The sequence below is a fragment of the Indicator indicator genome, chromosome 3 (genome assembly GCF_027791375.1).
Source record: "Indicator indicator isolate 239-I01 chromosome 3, UM_Iind_1.1, whole genome shotgun sequence".
In the NCBI taxonomy this organism is placed as follows: Eukaryota; Metazoa; Chordata; class Aves; order Piciformes; family Indicatoridae; genus Indicator; species Indicator indicator.
The window spans coordinates 33634968-33657962 of NC_072012.1; the positions used below are offsets into that span (position 1 = coordinate 33634968).

At 37.5% G+C, this 22995-nt stretch overlaps 1 protein-coding gene across 1 annotated transcript in view; it reads right to left on the reverse strand.

Moving 5' to 3' along the window:
* Nucleotides 1-22995, reverse strand: part of CFTR (CF transmembrane conductance regulator) — an 80907-nt gene that overhangs the window by 42972 nt on the left and 14940 nt on the right. Inside the window, exons 3-11 of the mRNA XM_054399706.1 lie at nt 22664-22775; nt 16586-16801; nt 15597-15686; nt 14089-14252; nt 13504-13629; nt 11735-11981; nt 9373-9465; nt 8776-8955; nt 5556-5747 (exon numbers count right to left, since the gene is read on the reverse strand). Of these exons, the coding sequence (XP_054255681.1) occupies nt 5556-5747; nt 8776-8955; nt 9373-9465; nt 11735-11981; nt 13504-13629; nt 14089-14252; nt 15597-15686; nt 16586-16801; nt 22664-22775 (1420 nt within the window). The remainder of the gene's footprint in view (nt 1-5555; nt 5748-8775; nt 8956-9372; nt 9466-11734; nt 11982-13503; nt 13630-14088; nt 14253-15596; nt 15687-16585; nt 16802-22663; nt 22776-22995) is intronic.

Consider the following 22995-nt stretch of genomic DNA (forward strand, 5'->3'; position numbering starts at 1 on the left):
ATGAGTCTTGGGTTTCAGACTCACACTTACTAGCAAACATGTCTGTTAATTTTTAAAGGACAAAGAATTTTCACCTTTTGTGTAACCAGCTTTAACATGCTCAAGTCCTCATTTTCTTGGGCCAGAAGCCAGAAACCCATATCTCTAATTTAAAGAATTTTAAATCAGAAATTATTGTTAAAGATTTTATTACTTTTTTTAGGTAACTCTCTGCTTACGATTCCTGAAGCTGAGGCTTTTGTTACATGTTGGCTGAACCATTCATGATCCAAAAGCATAAGCTTTGTTTTCGCAAGAGTTTGTGACCTTGAGCAGAGTGTCAGGCTCACCCAAAACTCACATGAATGCTGGCAAAACTCACTTTCTCTATGGTGAAATGTTCCCGTGGAACAGATTTTTGAAACATGAAGTAGTTGGTATGCTGCTTGCGGGTAGGTTAAACTCAGGGTTAGGGAATTAAATATGATTTCAGAAGTGACACAGAAGATAGGACAACATCCAATGTAATCAGTCCAGAGCCCTGTACCTAAGAGAGGGAAAGGGGTGGGGAGAGTTGTCTTGACTGAAACAAGTTTATAACTGAATTATATTAACACTGAATATTGTAGAGGGGTTCTCACAAACAGAGTTATTTGACTGCTGACAAACTTCTGATGTATTTGGTGCATTTGGGAGTTTGAATTTATTTCTTTCTCCAATCAAGATGTTTCCCTGCTACAAAGACACTGTACTAGTCTATTTACTTCCAGTTCCCCCAGGAAAATTGCTGTGTCGGCAGCTTCCCATCTGACCTGCCCATGATTTTGGCCCATGGACAAGAATTACAGTGAGAGGAGTCTGCTCATGCCAGTAGATCATACCAGAGCAAGGTGGTAAAAAGTACAAAGGTAGCCAGCTTTTGGGCCCACGTGCCCAAGATGTAATTGTTGTAGTGGGAGATTTGACATATTTCATGGACTTTTTGCCTGAATTAGGTATTTATACTATTTTAGCTGTTTACATTAGGATGAGATGAACTTCACCTTGACATGCCTGTGGCACAACCCAGCTATGAAGACAGGCTAAGTAACTTGCTTTCACATAGTTTATACTGTAGACATGTACCTGATTAAGTAAACAAGCTACCTTTTAATATCCTGCTGTAGAGAATGACCTACTACAAAGCACTCAGTTCCAGACTTAAACTCTTATTGTTCCTCTCTTCCACACACTCTGTAATCTGCCAATTTCTCCTGTGAAAAGCAGGCACAAAGTCAGGGCACAAAATATTTCACTCACTGACATACAACCTTTCAACTCCTGCTGCTTTAGTTATCTGCCAAAAAAACCCCAACCAACCAGCCAATCAATTAACCAACTAACCTACAACTACCCCACCAAAACCCAGCACAGATAAAAAGGGCTGAAGCAGTACAGTGGGATGCAAGAATATGTGTTTCTGTTTCAGGGCATACTTGACATTGCAGTAAACTTGGAGACACGCAGAAACACAAACCAAGGCTTGGCATACTGACTGTCTGTAGTTATTCTCTTGATAACCTAAGGTCTTAGGTGAAAATGAATCTCCTGAATTCCCTGTAATACCAGGTCAAAAATCCACAGGATCTGACCACAGATTTCTTCGTGCTATTACGTGATTTGATATTGCATGGAAATACTTCCTCTGTTTGCATGGCGTGCTAAGTATTACATTTGTGAGCAGCTTGTGGCTCTCAAATCAGTACATGTGTTTACTTCAAGACTGGTAATCTCTTAAAGATGATTTGCCATTACGTGTTTATGGTCTCTTATGCAACTATTGACGGATGAAATGAACTAACAAGGTGGATAAATAGCTATCTTACCTTGTAAAAAGGTAAAGACAGATGTTATGGAAGTATGCCTTCACAACTAATGTATTACAGCACCTCTTCAAATGGGATACGATTCTTGTTTATTTTTTAACAAGAATAACTACTGTTGTAGTAGCTTCTGCAGTCTGGACTGGAGGAACGCACACACTTAGCATGATTTTACTTCATGTCAACAGCTTTTAGACACAAAGATTCCTGTTTCAACTGTCCAGAGGTTTTCTCTTTTTAACTCAGCACATGCTAAAACCAAACAAAAACCTCACAACCTGTGTATAGTAGGCTATTAATACTGATTTTTTTTTTCAACCTAAGAATCTGAAAATAAAGCAATATTCCACATCCATTTTCATTCCATCAGTTATAAGGATTTTGCAAACCCAATGGTTACACCTACAGATTCAAATTTATATTCATGTCACCCCTGCCATGACTTTAATACAACCCTTCAGTCTCTGGCAAATTAAATCAACTTGAGTAGCAATATCCATAGGCATATAAACTCATCCATTTCACATCTCCCAGTGGTTTTGCTATTGAGCAATGAGAATAAAAATCAAGTAATTATGCAGGACAGTTTCTTGGTGTTAAATTTGTTCCTCCTTGGTCCTTAATTTGAAGTTCTAGGCAAAAAGGTCACCTTCTCTTTTAACTAATTAACTTTTATCATGAATGTGATGAAAAGTACTAGACTTCATCTTATTGAGTACTTTTAAGCTTCATACTGCCTTTATAAAACTAGTTCAGAATCTGTACCAATTACAACCTGGCTTCTCTCTATCATAGCATGTAAGATTTTAAAGGTAGTAGATAACACCTGTGATAACACTTGCATACTCAAAATTAACCCACTTCAAACAATTTATTTTGAAACAGTTTCTGCACTGAAATGGTTTGGTATAGTAATTGAAAACCTTGAGTTCCATATTTGCAGACTGAGACATTCATTTTAGAAGGCATGTTCTTATCCTGTTTTCATGAACAGGTGTACTGGCACAACTGAAGGGTAAGTGAATCACAGAATGTTAGGGGCTGGAAGGGACCTCAAAATATCACCTAGTCCAACCACCCCTGCCAGAGCAGGACCACCTATACCAGATCACACTGGAATGCATCCAGGCAGGTTTTGAATATCTCCAGAGAGGGAGACTACACACCCACCCTGGGCAACCTCTTCCAGTGCTCCGTCACCCTTGCAGTGAAAACATTTTTCCTTATTTTCCATGGAACTTCCTATGCCTCAACTTCCACCCATTGTCCCTTGTCCTGTCACTGGGCATCACCAAGAAGAGCCTGGCTCCATCCTCTTGGCATTCACCTTTTACCTATTTATAAACATTAATGAGGTCACCCCTTAGCCTCCTCCTCTCCAAGATGAAGAGCTCCAGCTCCCTCAGTCTCTCCTCATAAGGAAGATGTTCCACTCCCTTAATCAGTTTTCTGGCTCTGTGCTGGACTCTTCCAAGCAGTTCCCTGTCCTTCTTGAACTGAGGGGCCCAGAACTGGACACAATATTCCAGATGCAGCCTCGCAAGGGCAGAGTAGAGGAGGAGGAGAACCTCTCTCGACTTACTAACCACACCCCTTCCAATACACCCCAGAATGGCATTGTCCTTATTGGCCACAAGAGCACATTGCAGCAAGGACAGAAGAATAAGAAACTGAAGGCAGAAAGCAAGCAGGAAGTACAACGTCCCTAGCTGGACTCTTTGGACTAAAAAATATTGACTTGCACTTTCCCTCTTTCATAATGCCTATAAAATAAATTTACCTCAAGTACTTAACAATTCTAAAGAGGCTGTGGTAACTCCTTAACATATCAACTATGTACCCATCCAAAAAGTCAAGCAGAAAAATATAGCACTGACTTTTCTGAAAATTGTTATGCACTCTAAATTAATTTACACTTGCTTAAAAGCTGCATATTAACTGACTTTCAGCATACATGCAATAAGGAAATAAAAGCTCTTTTATCACCAATCTTTGGGAAGAACCCATATAAGAACTATACTCAGCAACAGGCCTACATTCAGGTCTACCCAGGAAACTTGAAGAGAAGGGGGCAAAGTGAACTCCCTTAGGCAAAAACCCTCTGGTACCTCTCCTTTCTGAAGAATGAGAAGACACACAACCACAATTCAACAAAGCACTAATTCTTATTATTTGAAATACACCCTTCAATCTGTACCATAGTAAGTCCCGTTCAGCAACTAAGATGCAACAGCTTAAGAGTCTAGAAAGCATAATAGCAATAAGGTAATGCATTTGGCTTCTTTCCAGACCATTCAGCCTTCTCTTCAGGCCAGCCCAATGTATTCAGCTGGCAGAATACAGAAAAAAAATATCCTTAAGTATCAAATATGATCTCAAATAATGAGCCCTGATGGGAGGTGAAGCACATCATTCTGCACAGAGCTGCACCAACCCAGATCAAAGCTGGCTTGGTTGAGCCTGTTTGAGGAACGAAGTAGCTGCAGCCTACCAATACACCAAGCATCCAACAGAGAAAAACTGAGCTGTCCCAACATGGAGACAGTGAGACATCCCTACAACACTGAGACACCAAGCCATCCCAAGATGACCATCATTAACCACCTTTTGCTCTATGAAGAGCTGGTCTGGGAAGCCTCTTTGGGTAAGGACAGCTTTGAGTGGCTGAAGTCAGTTGTTTCTTGGAGCTTTAGCAGTAAATACAATTTTTACAACGAGGGTTAAGAACTGCTCTCTTCAGAAAGTCTGACAAACAACTTGTAAACTCTCCTGTCTTCTGAAACTTTCAAAAAAGATTTCCAGCAAACCTCAATACAAACAGAAGCTGAAATGGCTATAAACATATATGATTACTTTATCACTTAACTATACCCTCCTCTGAGATAAAGCAGTAACCTCATCTTATTTTAAAACAGACTGCCTATTGTTTTCTTGCTTGACTGGCACTAAAGGAAAATATGTTTCACTGTATGGCCTAAAGACAGATCCTATTGAGTACAGTTAAATATTTATTGTTTTCATCCATAGTCATAGGAAGTTCTAAAATTTTCACTCCTTTTTTCATCTTGCAATGTGAAAATACATCTTTTCCTATACTACGTTCTGCAACATCAAACACACACAAGGACTTTTGCACATCATTGTACTAATTGAGACCTACACGTCACATAAAGATCAATCCTGTAATAATTTCCAGTGTGAGGATTTTCTGTGCATACAAAAAAACTCAGTTTCAGTCAAGATTTTGCTCTAAATAATTAAGGTTTCTGGCAAAGAGTTCTAATTATTCCTGGAGACATTTTTGAAGTGCCAAAGAAAGGAGGAGAACAGGTTAACTTCCAAGTTTGTAGGGAAAATCTTTTGGGGAAAGAAACATGCATAAATAATTGTAGAAACAACACTTTTTACATAATTTCTTTAACGTTAATATGTTTACCTAGCAAGGAAGACTAAGAAGGCAGTCACCTTATAATACCTGAGCCAGCTTATTAAGTTCCTATTGTATAAACTACCAGTGTTGGCACCATCGTTCTTTTCTCCAAAGGAGCTGCACAGGCTGTCTTGCAATTCCACAAAACTGGGATGCCAAGCTGAGTTCCTTAAATCTCAGAAATGTCTCACTTTTATACAAAGTTCCACTCCCTGACTTTTTCTTTGGTTTTTTTTTTTTTACTTGGGTTGGATCACAATTCTTAGGAGTCCTAGGCCACTGACCTCTTCTAGTTGGCAGGCTTTGATGACGCTCTTGTACCGGTATTCATCATAAGAAACACCAAAAATTATGTTTTCTTTTATTGTTCCAGGCATGATCCAGGAGACTTGAGGTGAGAAGGATATCCTTCCACTGTGTTTAATTTTACCCTGCGAAGGCTCCAATTCTCCCATTATCAACATGAGAAGAGAAGTCTGAAAAATCATTAACACTCGGTTAATATATCAGAGATCTGTACAACCATCAGAAATAGTAAACAAAGTGAGAGTTGCTCTGCTAAGTCACTTAAATGGCACACTTGTCTTGTAAAGTGTGTCACTATAAGTACCTATCTAGTACAAGCTGTAGTTACTGGGAATTTTGATGATACACATGAAAGGCCTCTGAAATTAGAGAAACATCTTTCAATGAAAGAGAAAAATTGTGTAAGATGTCGTTGTGTAAGATGTCTTGTAAAAAAGGCATGCTGCTCCAAAGTTTGTATTTTTAGTTAAGCTTCTAGTAATTTTACAAGGTAAAAACGTATCTGTGAGACACAGACATAAGGTATTGGTATTTATGGAGAACGTTATTCAATTTTTAAACATTATCAGTGACTACTTTGCTTGTTCTTTGTACAACACAATTTATGTTTATAATTTTGCTAGCACTTATAAGCCTTTTATCTGTATTGCCTTGCAAAATGCAATTTCTTTGTGTATATGTATACAATTACTCACAAACTTCTCAGCGTGATTTGAGTTTTCCTCTATAACCGTTAACTCATTTACGTGAATACATGACCTAGTATATTTAGCATTTCCCTTCATAAAAGAACTGATTGCAATTTCAGCACTGACATGTTATAATTTCAAAGTTAATCAGTAGCTTGTAGTAACCTTGTCACACAGCACTGGCTACTAGATCAAAGAATACAATTGAGAAATACAAGGAAAAATATGTTACAATGCCATTCCAGTGGTGTTCTTATCACTAATAAACAGTCAACAAAGCTAGGACATAACAGCGAAAGATCTAAAAATCTAAGTCATAGTTCTATGCTGTCAAGACCAGAGATCCTTTGACAAGTTACACAATATGTGGGGCAGTCTTATGAAATTTACAACTCTCGTTTTTTCTGTCATACTAGATTCTGACTTCTCCAAAATGCTAAGAAGTTTATGGTCTTGCAAAAGACAGATGCTTAGTGGTATGCTTTGTGTACTGAATGTTAAACTACTGTATCTTGTGTCATAAAACATAAATGGAAAAAACTAACCAACCAACAAAACAAAACTACAAAATACAGCCCCCCCACAAAAAAACCCAAACCAACCCTATCTAATATTGAAGCAGTGCTAAAGAGCTGATGTCAGGCTTCAGACCTGTAATAGATAAAACAGGTGTGCATTCTATTTCACCAGCCTGGCAATTCCTAGAATATACAGTAACATTCTCAAGCAACATGAAGGAAACCTTAAATTAAGAGGGTGAAGGGAAGGAGAACATTTCTCTTTTTTTTTTTCTTTTTTTTTTTTTTTGAGGGGAGTGCAAAGCTTATTTTTGGTTAATATTTTAGTTAATATTATAAACCTTTTATCTTTATTAACTTGAAATATGCAAATTTGTTTTATGCATATGTTCACATAAACTGCTTAGCATTACTTGAATTTTCCTCAATTTTCTAAATAGGTGAATAAAGGCGATATACCTAACTCCTTCAGCACTTACATTAGAAGTGTCAGATTTAGTGATAGCCATCTGAGATTATCAGCAACACAGCAAAACTGTTGTGTTCATGTAGAAGTATCACAGTAAAATACACCTCAACATGTCAGCTTGAGAAGAACCTCATGTCTTGAGTCCCTTACTCCTTCCTATTGGTATCATTAATGAAAAATAATATAGGAGCCACGATAATATTGAAGTTGATGGCTCCTTTGCTCCAGTAAACCAAACATTTTACCCCATGCAAATAAATAATAAAACCAATAACATTAAACAGGAAAACTAAACAAACACATAATGAATATTTGTTTCGACTTTCATATCTATTCAGAAAGCCAACTGAAGATGGAAGACTCATCTAATTATTTGTTGTTCAATATTAACATTAACGAATATTAATGAGGTTAATCAGGTGTGTTATCTGCAAACTAAATGTACTGATAACATTTAGGGATTCTCAAATGATGATTAATCTAAACCAGAAGTTCTCAGAAAACCACTAACTTCAGCAGGGCCTCTCCAGGCTTTCACATGGGACTCAGGGAGTCTGAGTGAAGCTTTATAGGAACCAGAGCAGAAGCGATCAGGTATGCCACACGTTCTGGGCATGCGTCTTAGTTACTTGGCTAATCCATGTCAGGCTTGTCAGGTTACTGACCATTTTATATTCAGTTTTTTCCTTAAAATGTTAGCAAGGCAGGAAAGAAAGGGGGGGAAAAGTCTGTTTTCTGCCACACAGCAGAAGGTTCTGCAGAGACCTTATAACTACATTTCAATCATTGAAGGGAATCCACAAGAAGGCTGGGGAAGGACTGTTTAGAAGGGCTTGTAGTGATAGGACAGGGGGCAATGATTTCAAACTGAAGCAGGGTATATTTAGGTTGAACATAAGGATGAAGTTCTTTACAATGAGAGTGGTAAAATACTGGAACAGGTTGCCCAGGGATGAGGTTGAGGGCAAGTCCTTGGAGACATTTAAGATCAGACTTGATGTGGCCCTGGGCAGAGTGGTCTAGTTGGAGGTGTCCCTGCTCACTGCAGGCAGATTGGACTAGATGAGCTTTAAGTGTCCCTTCCAACCTGATGCACTCTGTAACTGTGAATCTGGATATCTATGTTTAGTTCTCCAGTTAATTGTTTTAAAGGCAAGGAGATTCTGACCATCAGCATTAACTCCAGGTTTCAGTCTGCATTATTCCTGAAAATCTCCTTTTACTTTCTACAAAAATTAGTTTTGTCATTTAAATTACTATTCCTTTATTAAGTCTGTATCCTTCTATGTACAAAAAATATCCAGTAAAGTCTTTCTCATATTGGGCATGGAGTAAAATTTTAAATAATTATTGGCCATTTTACTGAAATTTAGAGTTTATTCATACTTTTTCCTTCAGCCATAATTTTTACAGTAAGCATGGCAAGAATACAATACCAAAACAGGTAACAATACAGATAACAACACAATATTATTTCTTAAAATTATTAGGACTTTTGTTGAAACAACATAAACAGAAATACCTTGCCTGCTCCAGTAGATCCAGAAACAGCTAATAACTCTCCCTTCTCAATCTTGAAATTTATATCTTGAAGAACAGGAGAGGCATGAAGGGGAAAATTACTGAAGAAGAGATTGTTGTCAGTGCTAGGAGCTTTGCTGTTGTTTTCCTGGTTTGCTTTTACGAACAGCTCCCCAATTCCCTGCAAACATACCCAGATGTGTATTTGTATGCATGTAAAAAAATAGATGAAACATGCATATGCAGACATGCAGATGTACTATCTATAACATATTTATTATGGTTTTAATTAGGTAAGCTCATAAATACATATATATTTAATGTATGTATTGGATTTGCTCCTAAATTTGTGGACACAAACAAAATTTTCCTGTTACAGAACTGCTTTCCACTGATTATGCATGTCACAGCTTGATTGTTTCCAGGCTGGCTTAAATCAGGAATAGCTACTTATTGCAGATCTCAACACTTATTAAAAGGTCTCTTCTGAAGTTTCTCAAACATGGATATTTTGATATCATGCATTAATTACTTGTCTGCTGATAAGTGAAGCCAGATACACTCTGTGTTCTAATTTATTTTGGCTGAAAGTACTAACCTCATCCCAAAAAGCTGTTACTTTTTCCAGCTCAACTCCAGTGGTTGTTAGGTTATACTCCAGGGCTTTATATTCTTTTTTCAGCAAGAAATCCTAGAAACACCATGAAAGCAGATGAGAGGAAATGGTGATGACAGCCATATCACATAAAGCAGTACATACCTGACAACATTGAGCACTAACTAGTACTTCTAATGGTGTTCTTGCATTGTAGGATCTTAAGAAAGACATAAATATAGCCATACATCTTTTGGATGCAGAAGGAAATATTTTTGAAACAGTTCTTTTGTTGCTACTGAACACATAACCATAAACATATATGTTTGTGGTTTAGAAAGAATACCAAAACCTGGCATTTCCTTTACTTGCAGGATTTCTATAAGGCACCATTACCCCTTCCACCCCAATCCCTTTCAAATAAATCTTTGGATTTGGAGTAGGAAGTGGGAGGATGCATTCTGTTAAACAAACAAAGCAACTACATGCTGCTATCTCTCTGTTCCAAAACGGCAAGAGTTTAAAAGAGTTAGAATGATGTCTCTACACACACACACACACACACACACACACACAAAAAAAAAGAAAACAACCAACCAAAAGACAGATAATGATCCTGGCCAGTGCAGCACCAGAATAATGTAATTTCGAGTGACACAAGTCAGCAAACTGATGCTTGTGTTAGGAAAAAAGAGCAACCCTATGCTACTGCAGGAAAGCTAGCTTCTTTATACAATGATTTTGTTAAGGTTACACAGTCTGGAGGTATCATCTCTTCTAAACTGTCTTTTAAATTATTGTGGTACCAGGTGAGTCTATATAGGCAATACAGTGGACAAACTAAGCTGATATGACATAAAACCAGTTCTTTACAGTATGCTTGCAAATTGCCCAATTAAAACAAGTAGAAGGTAAAAAGCAGATGATTACAAGGGCAGGAACTGAAAAACTGAAGGCAAAACACACTGATTATATAAATATAAACAAATAAGCAAATAAATCAGAAGGGAAATGATAGCTGGCATTTCATAACAAAGGTGGTGGGGTGATCCAGTGGAGTTGCTGCAGCAGCTGTAGCTGGAGAAAGCACACTGATCCTGAGACACTTCATGGTTTCAAAAACATGGGTCTAGCTACAGGGAAAATAAAATAACCAAGGGGACATATCTGAGAAATGTATGAGTGCTTTATTGGTTTTGTTTATGTTTCTTTTGACAAGTAAAGGACATTGGTGTTCTGGGATTCTGTGAAGTCTGTCTACAGAGTCAGTACTGAATCTGCCACAAAAAAGATGATTATTTGTGGATTCTGGAGCACCCACAGAGCTAATAACCCAAAAGACAAGTGTAGAGCAAAATGAGGGCAATGGTATGAAAACAGGGCTTTCCACTTCTGTGACAGGGCACTGGATACATCCTTCCAGCAAGAAGGAGAGACAGGATACCCCCACTAACACCTAGGGAGGCTGAGAGCACAAGGACTGCCCTATAGGCATCCTTCTGAATGTTGAACAGAAAAGTTTACGACTAGATTTCTCAAATTTTCTGCCCAGAAAATATGATAATTGCTTGTGTTCTCCATTAAGGCTCAGATTTCTGATTTAAATTCCATATTAGGTATTTTTATCAAACTAATTATAATAAAATCTGTATTTTACTATGGAAGTCTATAAATACATTAAAAAAAAAAAAAGCCAAAGATTTCTCCCTGAAATACATGAGTGATTCCTCATGAGCAGATAAAAGAGCACATAAAACTAAGAGGGTTAATGAGAATTTACCCTGATTTGGCTCTACAGGTAAGTCTCTCATGCTGGTATATGAGCATTTGATCTCAGTAGGTAAGGTAGGCAATAATTATTTGACTGGTACCTTAATTATGTTTTCTACTCATAATGAATGAGATGCACATTTGCATAAGTTGTGCAAAATCTCCTGCTGTTCCTGCCACTAATAGGTAGCAAAACAGTAGATCTGTGACTGTACCTACTGGAAGACCTGCTATATAAAACATGTACTAATTTTGTCCTTCCTTTTCTGAAAGAAAAACATCTCCTAAACACCACAACTCATGATCTATTTTGTTAATTCTCTTATTCCGCAGTGACAATAAATAACAAAATGCCATTGTTTAAATAAAACAAGACAGGGTGCAGGTAGCATGAGAGCCCTGTGGTTGTGCTGCCTGGGGAACCACATAACATGAAGATTGATAGCGACATTTCATGGTGTGTAGTCAAAGCAACATATAGTATGTTCAGAAAGTCTGCACAAATACTCTGTTCTTTTGTTGATCAAGTGACAAGATAACATGCTATAAAGAATTAGCTTACGTACTTGGGAAGATTTTAGTGTATGTGCCCTACCTGGATTTTGTTTATTGCTCCAATAGAGTCATACCAGGTCTGCACAGACCCAGGAAACTGCCTGGTCACTGTCATTCGAAGCACAATGCAGAAGGAAATGGTGGTGAATATTTTTCGGAGAATAATTCCTTTGGTCACAGCGTATGGAAGTACAGCTAAAAACACCACAAAAAATCCTGAAAAGAAGAAGGCTGAGCTGTTGAAATATCTCACATAAGCAGCTTTTCGGGTAAGCTTCAGCTCAGTTCTGTGAAAAAAAAAAACAAATACAAATAATTAATATAAGATTCTACAGTTTGCATCTTACAAATATTTTGGATGGAACTGTTGGTAAAACAATTAACCCAGAGGCTCATTCATCCTTCATCCTATTTTCTAGCACTGCAGTTACAAAAACGAGATTCAAAACAATTTTTGACAGAAAAAATAATTAGACTCAAATTTTGGGACTAATGTTCAGGGGTGTCAGATAAAATAACAATGATCTATGTCATGATTTAGATACCTTGTAAACTACAAGCCTCTACAATTCCTGGCACAATCCTACTTAAGTATACAATGTGATATATAATACACTCCCAGAAGCATCGCTTCATACTCATGCAGTCATGTCGATTCCCTAGATATCTAGGTATCTCCCCTGAAAATAAGATACTATGAAATGCAATTTTGGTACACATTACCATAAAAAAAACAAGAACAATCCAGAATCCAATTATGGCATCATCTCCTTTTGCAGAGCAGCCTACTAGCAGCTTCACCCATGAAGTAAGGCATCAGACCAGGGAAATCCTAACCTGGCTCCATCCTGAAGGTGGAACTCCCAGCCTGCATTCAGACTCATTTACAGTAGATCATTACAAATTTCAAGATCTTCCTTCTTCTAAAGGTAAAGATCTCTCTGCTTTCCCTGGATTGTCTTTCAGAATGCAGCTGAACAATGAAGTGTTTGTGTTGCAATATCATTTAATCTCTTTTATTTATGTGATAATATGACACTTTTATTTCTTTGCTTTTATTTTATTTTCCCAATCACACACCTGGCGCAGAATTTTAATTCTCTATAAAGGACTAAACAAATACATGTGACAGCTTTACTGCAATGTCACCCACCAATCAATATGTCACTTCTCCCTTCCCTCAAGACTCCCTGTCAGCAACAAAGATATCTTTCTCATAGCTCTCAGCTAACTAGGTTGGATCTTTCATCTCCTTTCTGCTTCAGGTCTGGTAGTTCCAGGTCAATTCTTCTATTAATTAAATAAATAAGCATTATACAGGGCTATCTACAGATAATAAATGTGAGTGCAGTTGGGGAGGATGACTACATGAAGCTGCACTGTTTTAATCCTTTCATGGATTGCATGCAACATTTGAAACCAGCTTTATTGCATTTCTCAGAAAATGACTGCAGAGCACTCATACTATTTCCTTCACCGCAGAATAGGAAAGTCTGCATACTCTTAAGTAACCAGGATGGGGTTGGCCAGAAACAAACACAGATGCCACAATTGTTTTACCTGCACAAACTCACCAGTGAAATACCATTATAACAAATGAGGAAGCAAAAAGAAAAAAAAAAAATCTCACTTCTGTAATGAACTTGACAAATTGGAAAAAAACCCACCAAGCTGCAGTATGGGAATGCAGTTATCTTATGGAGTTATTTACCTCTTAACTAACAAGATCACAGATGGTGTCCATAGACACCTAATACATTTTTTTTCCTGATCATATAAAAAAATTGACTAACAAAAGAGAACACTTACTCACGGATGTTTTCAATCATTTTTTCCATTGCATCTTCCCAACAATAGGCTTTAACTGATTGAATATTTTCAATTATTTCTGATGTGATGACAAGTCTCTCATTGATCTTTCCTGCTCTCTTATTCCTACAAAGTAAAAAGGCAGTGGGTCAGTCTTCATCTTTTTCATCTTGTATAGTTAGTTTCCATCCCTTTATATTTTATGAAAACACTTCCCCTACAGGCCTGTGCTTAAAATGTTTATTTTAACAGAATTCTTGTGAAGAATATGAGAGCAATTATTAGAAATACAGTAATTGTTTTACTAAGGAGAAAAAAACAAGCTCTAAAAAGAATAAATCAAGTAACAAACAAGAAGTTTTAATTCTACAAAGCATTAGGATTATTTACTGCATGTTAGACCTTTCATTTTGTTGAGTTTATATAGCTGGTGCTAAATAAGTCCATAATTTTCCCAGTGCAGCCAACACTCTTTAGAGTCCACTTTTGTAACAATGTCGTGATTAGAGAGTCTCAATCAAGTGGTATAAGCTTCAGGAATGTTTCAGGAAAATACACTGGAATATTTTAAAACAGTCTCATCACCTGTATTTCATCATCATTTGTCCCAGCCAGGCTTGGAAAAAGGCCAGGACTATTAGAAAAGCAAGTCCAGAAAACGCAGAAGCTTCTAACATATCCCAGAGAAGTCCCATCAGCAGTGCCACTTGTAAAGGTGCAATCCATACAAAATGAGCCAGAGCAAGACCCTGTGAAAGCCCACAGCAGAAAATAACAATAATACAAGTTACAGATGTGCTCTGAAAACTACACAGAAAGAAAGAAGTCATTAAAGTGACACTTTGAAAAATGTAATGAAGAATGGTACAAGTATTTCCAGTAGTAAAACAAGTTTATAAAGGAGGATATGTGATCCTGAGCACATAGCATTCTGGGTGTTAACTATGGTGACAATGTAGTAATACATAGACACTCCACACCTAAACTGTGATTTTTGTAAGGTAAGGTTCAGTCTGCTGTTGCCTGTTTGCTATGTATATGCACAAGGAAAAAATCCCAGCTTTGTAAAAGTAAACAGAATTTGCCATTGGTGCTGGCCTTTTCAACCACTGCACGATGAGAAAAATACACAAAAGAATCTCCTGAGAGTGATTTAATCTGATGTAGGAGGCAAACACTACTTTGGTGAAGACATGAGTTGTGTATGAACACAACTAATTTCAGATTGCTGCCTATGTCAGTCATGTTCCTTCACATCAGGCAGATTTTGGACTGAATCCTGTGATCAGGTTGCACTGGGGTCTGTGTTACTGCAGCTACACTATTGCAGTGACAAGGTGCTTGTCCTAGCTTGCTAGGTGCTAGCTGACATTGCTCTATGTAGTAACACAGTGTTTAAATTAAATACACCCTACAGCTCCAGCCTTATGTCTACAGTCTCTCATTTTGCTTCTTTTATAACCTCATTTATCAGTGGGACAATTATACATACTAAACAGAAGTTCATAGAGTTTCTGGTCCCCAAACCCATTAGCGGGGATTTCCCTGTATCTTTAATGAAAGAGAAATTTTACAGGAGACTCTGGAAATATTTTGCAAGACAGATGTGTTAGGAATGATTCCTAATGAGGTTTGACATTGACACTTACTAACTTTTAGGACAGTGGGTAACAGTAGCAATAGGATGCCGAATATCACTTATTCAATGATAAGAACAGCCTGGGTCACCTTAGTAAAAAAATACAGTGGTCAGGAAAAAAGGATGGAAGGACTGAACTGGCAAGTTCAGACCTCTTCCTAGCAGGTTCTCAGTGGACTGTAGATCAAGCATGTAAAGAATGTACCTGGTTTTTAGGTTTTCTCTACTAATCAGCATAGGGGATAAAGGATGTCATAAGTATCAGAACAAGCATTTCCATGACCACATGCCAACACATTTTCTCAAGGTAATGATTCATTTTATTTCTACAATGAGCAATTGGTGCAGTTCATCAGTTATGCTCCTTCCTTCCTTAATATTTGTCATGAAATGCTTGAAGTGTTGCATTTGTATTTCATGGATCACTAAGTGGATAAAACAACTGATGACATACCTCATCAAATTTATTCAGATTGTTGGAAAGAAGACTGACCAATTGTCCAGTACTTATTTTATCTAGAACTCTGCTTGACAGTTTTAATATCTGTAAAAGAAAACAAACCCATATAATTAAAAGCCATATAACTCATCCCCATAAACCAGAATAAATACAGATAAAAATAATAAGCAATGGTACAGTAGCATAAATAACAATTCACTTATCTGTTTATGCTGTAAAGGAAGTCTCATTAAACTTGTTATTTATGTCACTTGAATTTAATATAGTCATTAAACTGCTTTACAAATATTGATTTATTGACTTAGTCCTTGCTTTCTGTTGAATATTTTATGTATATAGATATATATGCAAATCTAAGTTTTAATTAGGCACACACGCTGTGTGCTGCTCTGCATCCTCAAAATGTCTCCTACTGTGGCTGTCTTGACAAATACATTTGAAAAATGTTTGCACAGTGAGCTGTTAACTAGAGTAACTAACATGTTTGTTTAAACTAGCTGCTTTGGTATTGGTAAAACCAAATACCTTTTTTAATCTTTGGATTTGTGAACATGTGATGGATCAGTGTCTGTTGATCTCTTCATCAGAGATATCACACAGTATTGTTCAAATCCTTCTATGTAATAGGCATTGTTTAAATCTTTACTTCTAATCCCCTTTGGAAAATGTTCTTTGGCCACCAGCATGTGCTCTTCTTTATTCGAAATACAAGTGCACAACAGGAGCAGAGAACAATTAAGCCATTTCACCACAAATCTAGTAAGTACAGAGGCTGACTTCAATCAAACCAGCTGTAGACAAGTATTTAATACTTAGGACTTAGGAAAGAGAGAGAGCTGTCAAAAACTGATGTTAGCCACATTATTCTTTTGTGTACTTTGCATACCTTGACTAACAAATCTATCAGTCTTTCAACAAATTGGCCTAAAAGTTACGTAGGCTACAGACAGAGGTTTGGCTTTGAGAGTAAATTAAACAATTACCTTCTTATAAATCAAGCTAAACATAGCTATCCTCATTTGCATTCCTATATGATGAAGACCAAATATAGCAGGATGTATGAGCAGTGTTCTCACAAGAAAGAGAAGGCACAAGCCAATGCCCAGGTAGTAGGCTATGGATCTTTCATCAGAGTTGTCTGGATCATAGGAAGCTATTATTCTTCCTAGCAGAAGTGGTTGCACAGATTTTGTTACTTCCTGCAGATGAAAACAAGAAAAATAATTTTGGTCAGCAATTAATTGATTTTTTCAAGAAGGTTAAAATTTTAATTTCAAGTCTTACCAAGTTTTATATCTTAAATGAAGGAGCCAGGTCTGTTTGTTATGCAAACTAAAGAAAGTCGCAGTAATTGCACAGGAGAACCAACAACTCACTTCTGTCTTACTCTGTGGTCCTTCTGCAACTCTGCTACAACAAATCTAGTTTGCAAATTTTGTTCGATCATTTCCTATGAAAGTGACAACTGAAATTATCTTACACATTTACTTTTTGGAGTTGTAATGGATTAGCTACATCATATAACTGAATCCAGTGTAGCAGGTAGGATCTCTGTTTTGGCCCCTAAGGAACAGTTCTCACTACACTTTACTGGACTTACAGGAAGACTCATTGCTCCTGAAATGATCACCAACAGAACACAGTAAGGATATAGCTGAGATATAAAGTGGAAACAGCAATAGCATAAAATATAAACAGTTTGGATCATCCTATTCAACAGTTCTAGACATTGCATCCAAGGTAGTAACAAAAGCAGGATGAGAGGGCTTAAATGGTAGGTGAGGCAGATTTAATAAAGCTCCCAGAGAGAAACCAAACCGGTGCCTCCTGCATTGGCAGCCCCAGTCCTTCCCGTCCCAGGATGAGCAACATGGTAGAAAACCAAAGTAGGTGAGGAAAGAGAGGTGGTATCAGGCTGCTAAACTGCAAGCCATCCAAATGATCTGCTATAGTCCTGACTGTACCTTCGCCTGCTGTTACATTCAGCCTTAGCCTCCTTTTCTGTTGTGATTAAACCTTCCTAGTGTTATCTCACCTTTGCCTTCCATTTACCGTCACAATCCCATCGTTCTCATACTTTTCCATAACCTCATTATTTTACAGCTTCTTGCTAACTTTTTCCTTCCCTATTCCTTCCTCAAGAAATGCAAGAAAAAAAAATGTGCTGAGGTCTAATGATTTGCTTCATCTTCTGCATGAGCATCTGAAAGGTATGAAGTATGTATGTGCTTCATTGCTATACTGAGTGTAAAAATATCTAGTGCTGTCCCACTCTTCTTTCTGTTCTCAGCAGAAAGCATTTGATACTGCAAAAATAGCAAGAAACTGTAGAATTATTTTTTGTACGTGTGTTAAATTCTGCCATATAGTATAGCCTTTTGGCCACAAACCATACAGACCACCATACAGAGACTCAGACAGAAGTGAACTAGTGAAGTTCATCTGTAATTAATATTTTACAATAATAAATAGGTTGGGGGAAATCTCCTTTATTTTTTTTTCCCTTCTTTGGGTTCCTTTTAGTTTCTTACACAAAAACCAATCCCAAGTACTTCTACAACCTGTACTGTAATTCCTTTTAAATTTCACTGTTGGTGGAGCTTTTTCCACAAAAGAGATGAAATTTTACATCTTGAATGGGACACCTGTGCTACGCACCAGAGTTCCCAAATTAAACACCACTCTGCTTCAACACAAATGCTGTAAATCTGGAGCCAGCTTTGACAAAGACTTCAGTGTTATTAGCAGGCAAAGGGAGGGGTGTTTATTAAAACACACATGACCCAAGTCAGCTGTGCTTAGACCATATGCATCCCGAAGCAGCAAACCGAAACTCCCCAAAACTCACAAAATACCAAACAGTCACCTCTCAAGGACAATGTAGTGCTTTCATACTCTCAGAGATTCCAAGATAAGCTGTCATATATAGGCTGAAAATACCAAGATCCTTTTTTCTGTATTTACTCTTATTCCAGTGAAAACGCCACGTACTGCTGCTGTGTTTGTTGTGACTATAAAAGTATTGCACACATGCCTATCTCCCTGGGCGAAAAAAGGGTGATTACAGACTAAGGGTAGAATAATGGCTGGCTATAAGCCAAATCATTTTCTATCTCGTGGGGCATAAAACGCCACTAGTTTGGAGTGAAGGTTTATCAGCTTGCTTTCTCAAGATACAAATCTATATACGAATGAAAGCAGAACTACCCATTTTTCATTTTTTCTCTTGTAACCTCAAATTTACCTGCTGATATAAATATGGATAAATAAACTGATTAGAATGACCTGCCTAAAAAAAAGGATGGGATTTATGCATCTGACAGAAAACACAGTTTTCAAGATTTACGATTTTCCTTCTCCTGTCCCTCTTCCCTCTGCATCCATCATAGGCCGTTGAGAAACTCAGAAATGTCCCCCTCATAGAAATTTTAATTAAAAGAGCAAAGATCTGAAGAGAAATGAGAGCATGACAAAGGATATTGTGCTAATCCTAGCTGGTATGACTATTCTTATGCAATAAGAACTTTTACATTGTGTGTATCCCCCATATGCTCAATCACTCTGTGTTTAAAGACAATAACGCACATCTCTGCTTTGGCATATGCCCAAGAAGTGCTTCAGGACTTTCATATCCTTCCCTGCCTCCTCACTCACACCCATGACCTATATGCAAGAACTTCAGGAAATCCTCATTAGAGTCCTTCGGGATATGATAGTAAAACCATTTCTAAGTTAGTGTTAGCAGCTGCTGTGCCTTAGTGGAAATATACATTTCATGGGATGAATGTAAAAGAAAATTTTAAGTAGAATAAAACTGATCCTCACTACAAAGAACACAATTTTTTAGCTGGTATTACGCTAAAAAGCAAGATTTTTGTTTCACTGCCAATACCACCTTTTCTGCATCTGCTGATGAGGCAAGCGTGGAAGCTGTTTCAAACAGCAGGGGAGCAGATACATTAAATGCAGCAACTCAACGTGCCTAAGACAACACTGTTTATGAGGAAGAACTGTAGTACTCTAGGGGGCCACAGCACAAGTGTCCACCCTGCAATAACATCATTACCTACGGTGTGTGAGGCAAAAGGGGGAGATAGAGAAGCCACTAGACCTAATGAGAGCAAAGCTGTGATGCCAGTTGCAACAACAACTACACAAACAGCAGGGATGTCAGCAGAGTTGAAACCACATTCCAAGAAAGGTGCCATGAGAACAGCTCAGGGATTAGACAAGAGAAGAGTCAAAAGGAAAGTGAAGTTCAAAAGAACACACAACCTGGTTGCACCTATGCCAGTACGGCATAACATCCTGTCCCCACTCAATTTAATGGCAAAGCTCCCATTAATTTCCGTGAGCAGAGCCTGAAAAGAACACCAGCAGCTTTAACAGCAAGCTTTTCCTCTTATAGCTTTCAATAGTATGAAGACTTATGATAACAGATCTTAAATTAAGATCTAATCTTTCCATGTTCATTGCGAAAGGTGCAGATTTTTACTACATACTGAATTGCACATCTGACATTTCTTAAATAAACCAACAAAAGAAAACAAAGACTATGACTCAAAAATCCTGCAGTCCTGATCTATCCTCACCTGGCCTAAAGTCCTATGTCATTGGAAAAGTCCACACAGAGAAATCAACCCTGCACAGTCCCCACACATGCATGCTCACATGCACTTCACTTGCCTGTGCTCTCGGAAAGGAAATTACCCTCAAAATTGCCCATAAAAACCCTCAGACACTGCTTAACTTTTAACAGGAAGTTTCATCTGGCAGATGCTGCAGGAACATCTGCTGTACTGCTACATTTGTGGAACTGCTGGGTTTATTTAAAATACGAAACTGACATGAATAAGTAGTTTCATGCTTGGTGAGGGAAAAAGTTTAAAAATTAAAGGCAGTAATGAGATTGCAGGAGTAAATAAAATAAAGAATTGGCTAGGAGTCCCTGAAGAAAGGGTTTCATCACAGAGAAGTTGCCAAACAAGGTGAAAGAGCTTAAAGAAGGATTAATACACAGTTCCTTCATCAGTAGAGAATAAGCCCTGTCATAGATGGTTAACTGTCCTACTTAAACAAGGACAAAAAAATTGATTGATTCACCAACTTCCATTCTAGACACATTGCCTCCTGCCAGACCTGATGCTTAACCTGGAAAACGCTCCTTGACCTAAAATGCTGCCTGATGCATTAAAACTTTCCACTCTTGAAAAGTTCCCTAGAATGCTGAAAAGTCTTCATGTAGTTAAGAACTTGTGTTTTAGTTTTCAGGAGGTATTTATCTATGTTTTAAAAGTGTTCTCTACAAAATTATTACAACTTGAGCATATAGGTGTTGGTGTGGTTTCACTTAACATACTTCTGTCACAGATGCCATAGAGTACATCATCTTTCTTCATCTACCTTCTAGAAGATCTACCTAGCTTGACACTTCCCTTCTTACTACTGACTCCTCTGTAGTTCATAGACAGGATGGCAGCTCTCCACACTACTCTCCTCTTTTTGACTGAGAGACAGGCCACTCAAATGGGCACGAAGGTTTGCGTTTCTAGAATTCTGCAGTTCTCTTGGAATAGTTCTTTGGAACATTTAATAGAAAGCCAGGGGAGAAAGAGAAATTCGGGTTTATAGCAAGCAATGCAAATTTCAAAGACATTTGTGAGCTACTTTTCCAAAAATTATACAGGATCACAGAATGTTAGGGGTTGGAAAGGACCTTGAAAGATCATCCAGTTCAATCCCCCTGCCAGAGCAGGATCACCTAGAGTAGGTCCCACAGGAATGCATGCAGGCAGGTTTTGAATGTCTCCGCAGAAGGAGACTCCACAACCTCTCTGGGCAGCCTGTTCTAGTGCTCTGTCACCCTCAGAGTGACAAAGTGACACTCGCTCTTCACGTATTTATAAATGTTATTGAGGTCATCCCTCAGTCTCCTCCAAGCTCCCTCAGCCTTTCCTCATAAGAGAGATGTTCCCATATACTCTTCTGCCTAATCCATGGATCTTGAAAGTATAGCTAAATTTAGACCACATTCAATATTAATGCCAGTGGAATTAATTCCTTTTTTGAATCAGTTTTCTGAATATAAAGATCTGGCCTAGAGATCCGTCTCAAATTTGAATATAGTGACTATCTGAGTACATGTGACCACTTTGGCCCATTCAGGCTATTATAACTGCAGCTTCTGATACCACAGCATTTTGAACAAAGAAGCATGGAGTGTATCATCTCACTTTTACTACTGAACTGCAGATACTTGAAAATAACATGAATATTTAATGTGCATATTTTTTGACAGTAATTTTTAGAGTTACAGTTGGGCTATTCAACACACCTAGTGAGACACCATTAATAAACTATTATCACAGCTCCTAAACTCAGTGATAGGATTGTCGAGTAGGTGGCACTTGGTAAATCAGAATAATCTTAACAAACATGTTGGAAACATGAAAAACGTAATCAGGTCAGAATTTCACAACAAGTTTCTGATCGTAAACTTTGTAGCAGTAACAGCAACAAGATCCAAGTACTCTTCACATAGTTATTTATGTAGAATTGTTATCAGTAATGAAAATAACTTGTTTACTGCATACATAAGCCTGAATAAAGCAATTAACTATGAAGCTGGCTGATAGTCACTTTGACAACCCTGACCAAATTGTGTGAAATCACACTGTCATTTGTTTTAATGTAAAGGCAGAAAATTCTTTAGAAACTTCTGGGAAAAAATGCAACATGAGATAATACTTTCTTTCAGCAGTGATGCAAAACTTCAGGTGCTCCACCTGCACTTAAAAGAAGTATATGCCAGCACCTAGCACTATGTATATTTCAAAATGTTAACATATATTAATATTAATGTTTTAATATCTTTAAAACACTGTCAGAAAAAAACTTTCTTAATGAAAGTCACTAAGTATCTTTCTGTATTTGTCATTACAAGGAATACACAGAGCAAAATCTTTAACTAGTCACAGTATTCTGTATTAATTTATTAATCTCTAACACTTGTATCTATTTATGGAACACTGAAAGTTTGTAGGAAAGAAAAAAAATCTTACCGCTAAATATAACATTATTCCATAAAACATAAATTTCCAGAAAAAGCATCGACGGAGAGCATTAATAAGTTTGGGTTTTTTCTTTGAAGTTGCCAGCTCTCTGTCCCACTCTCTGAAAAGGAACCAAAAAAACAAGACCATTAAGTTGCATGAGCAAATGTATGGGTCTATGGCTCTGACATACTTCAATTCACTCAAGTATATCCGAGGAGATTTAGCTAAAATGACTAATGAAAGAAAGCTTTGCAGAGACCCCAAAGACCTGGCCTGACTTGATATTTCAATAGAAGTTCAAACCTAGTTCAGCCACATATTTGGCTGTTTTAAATACT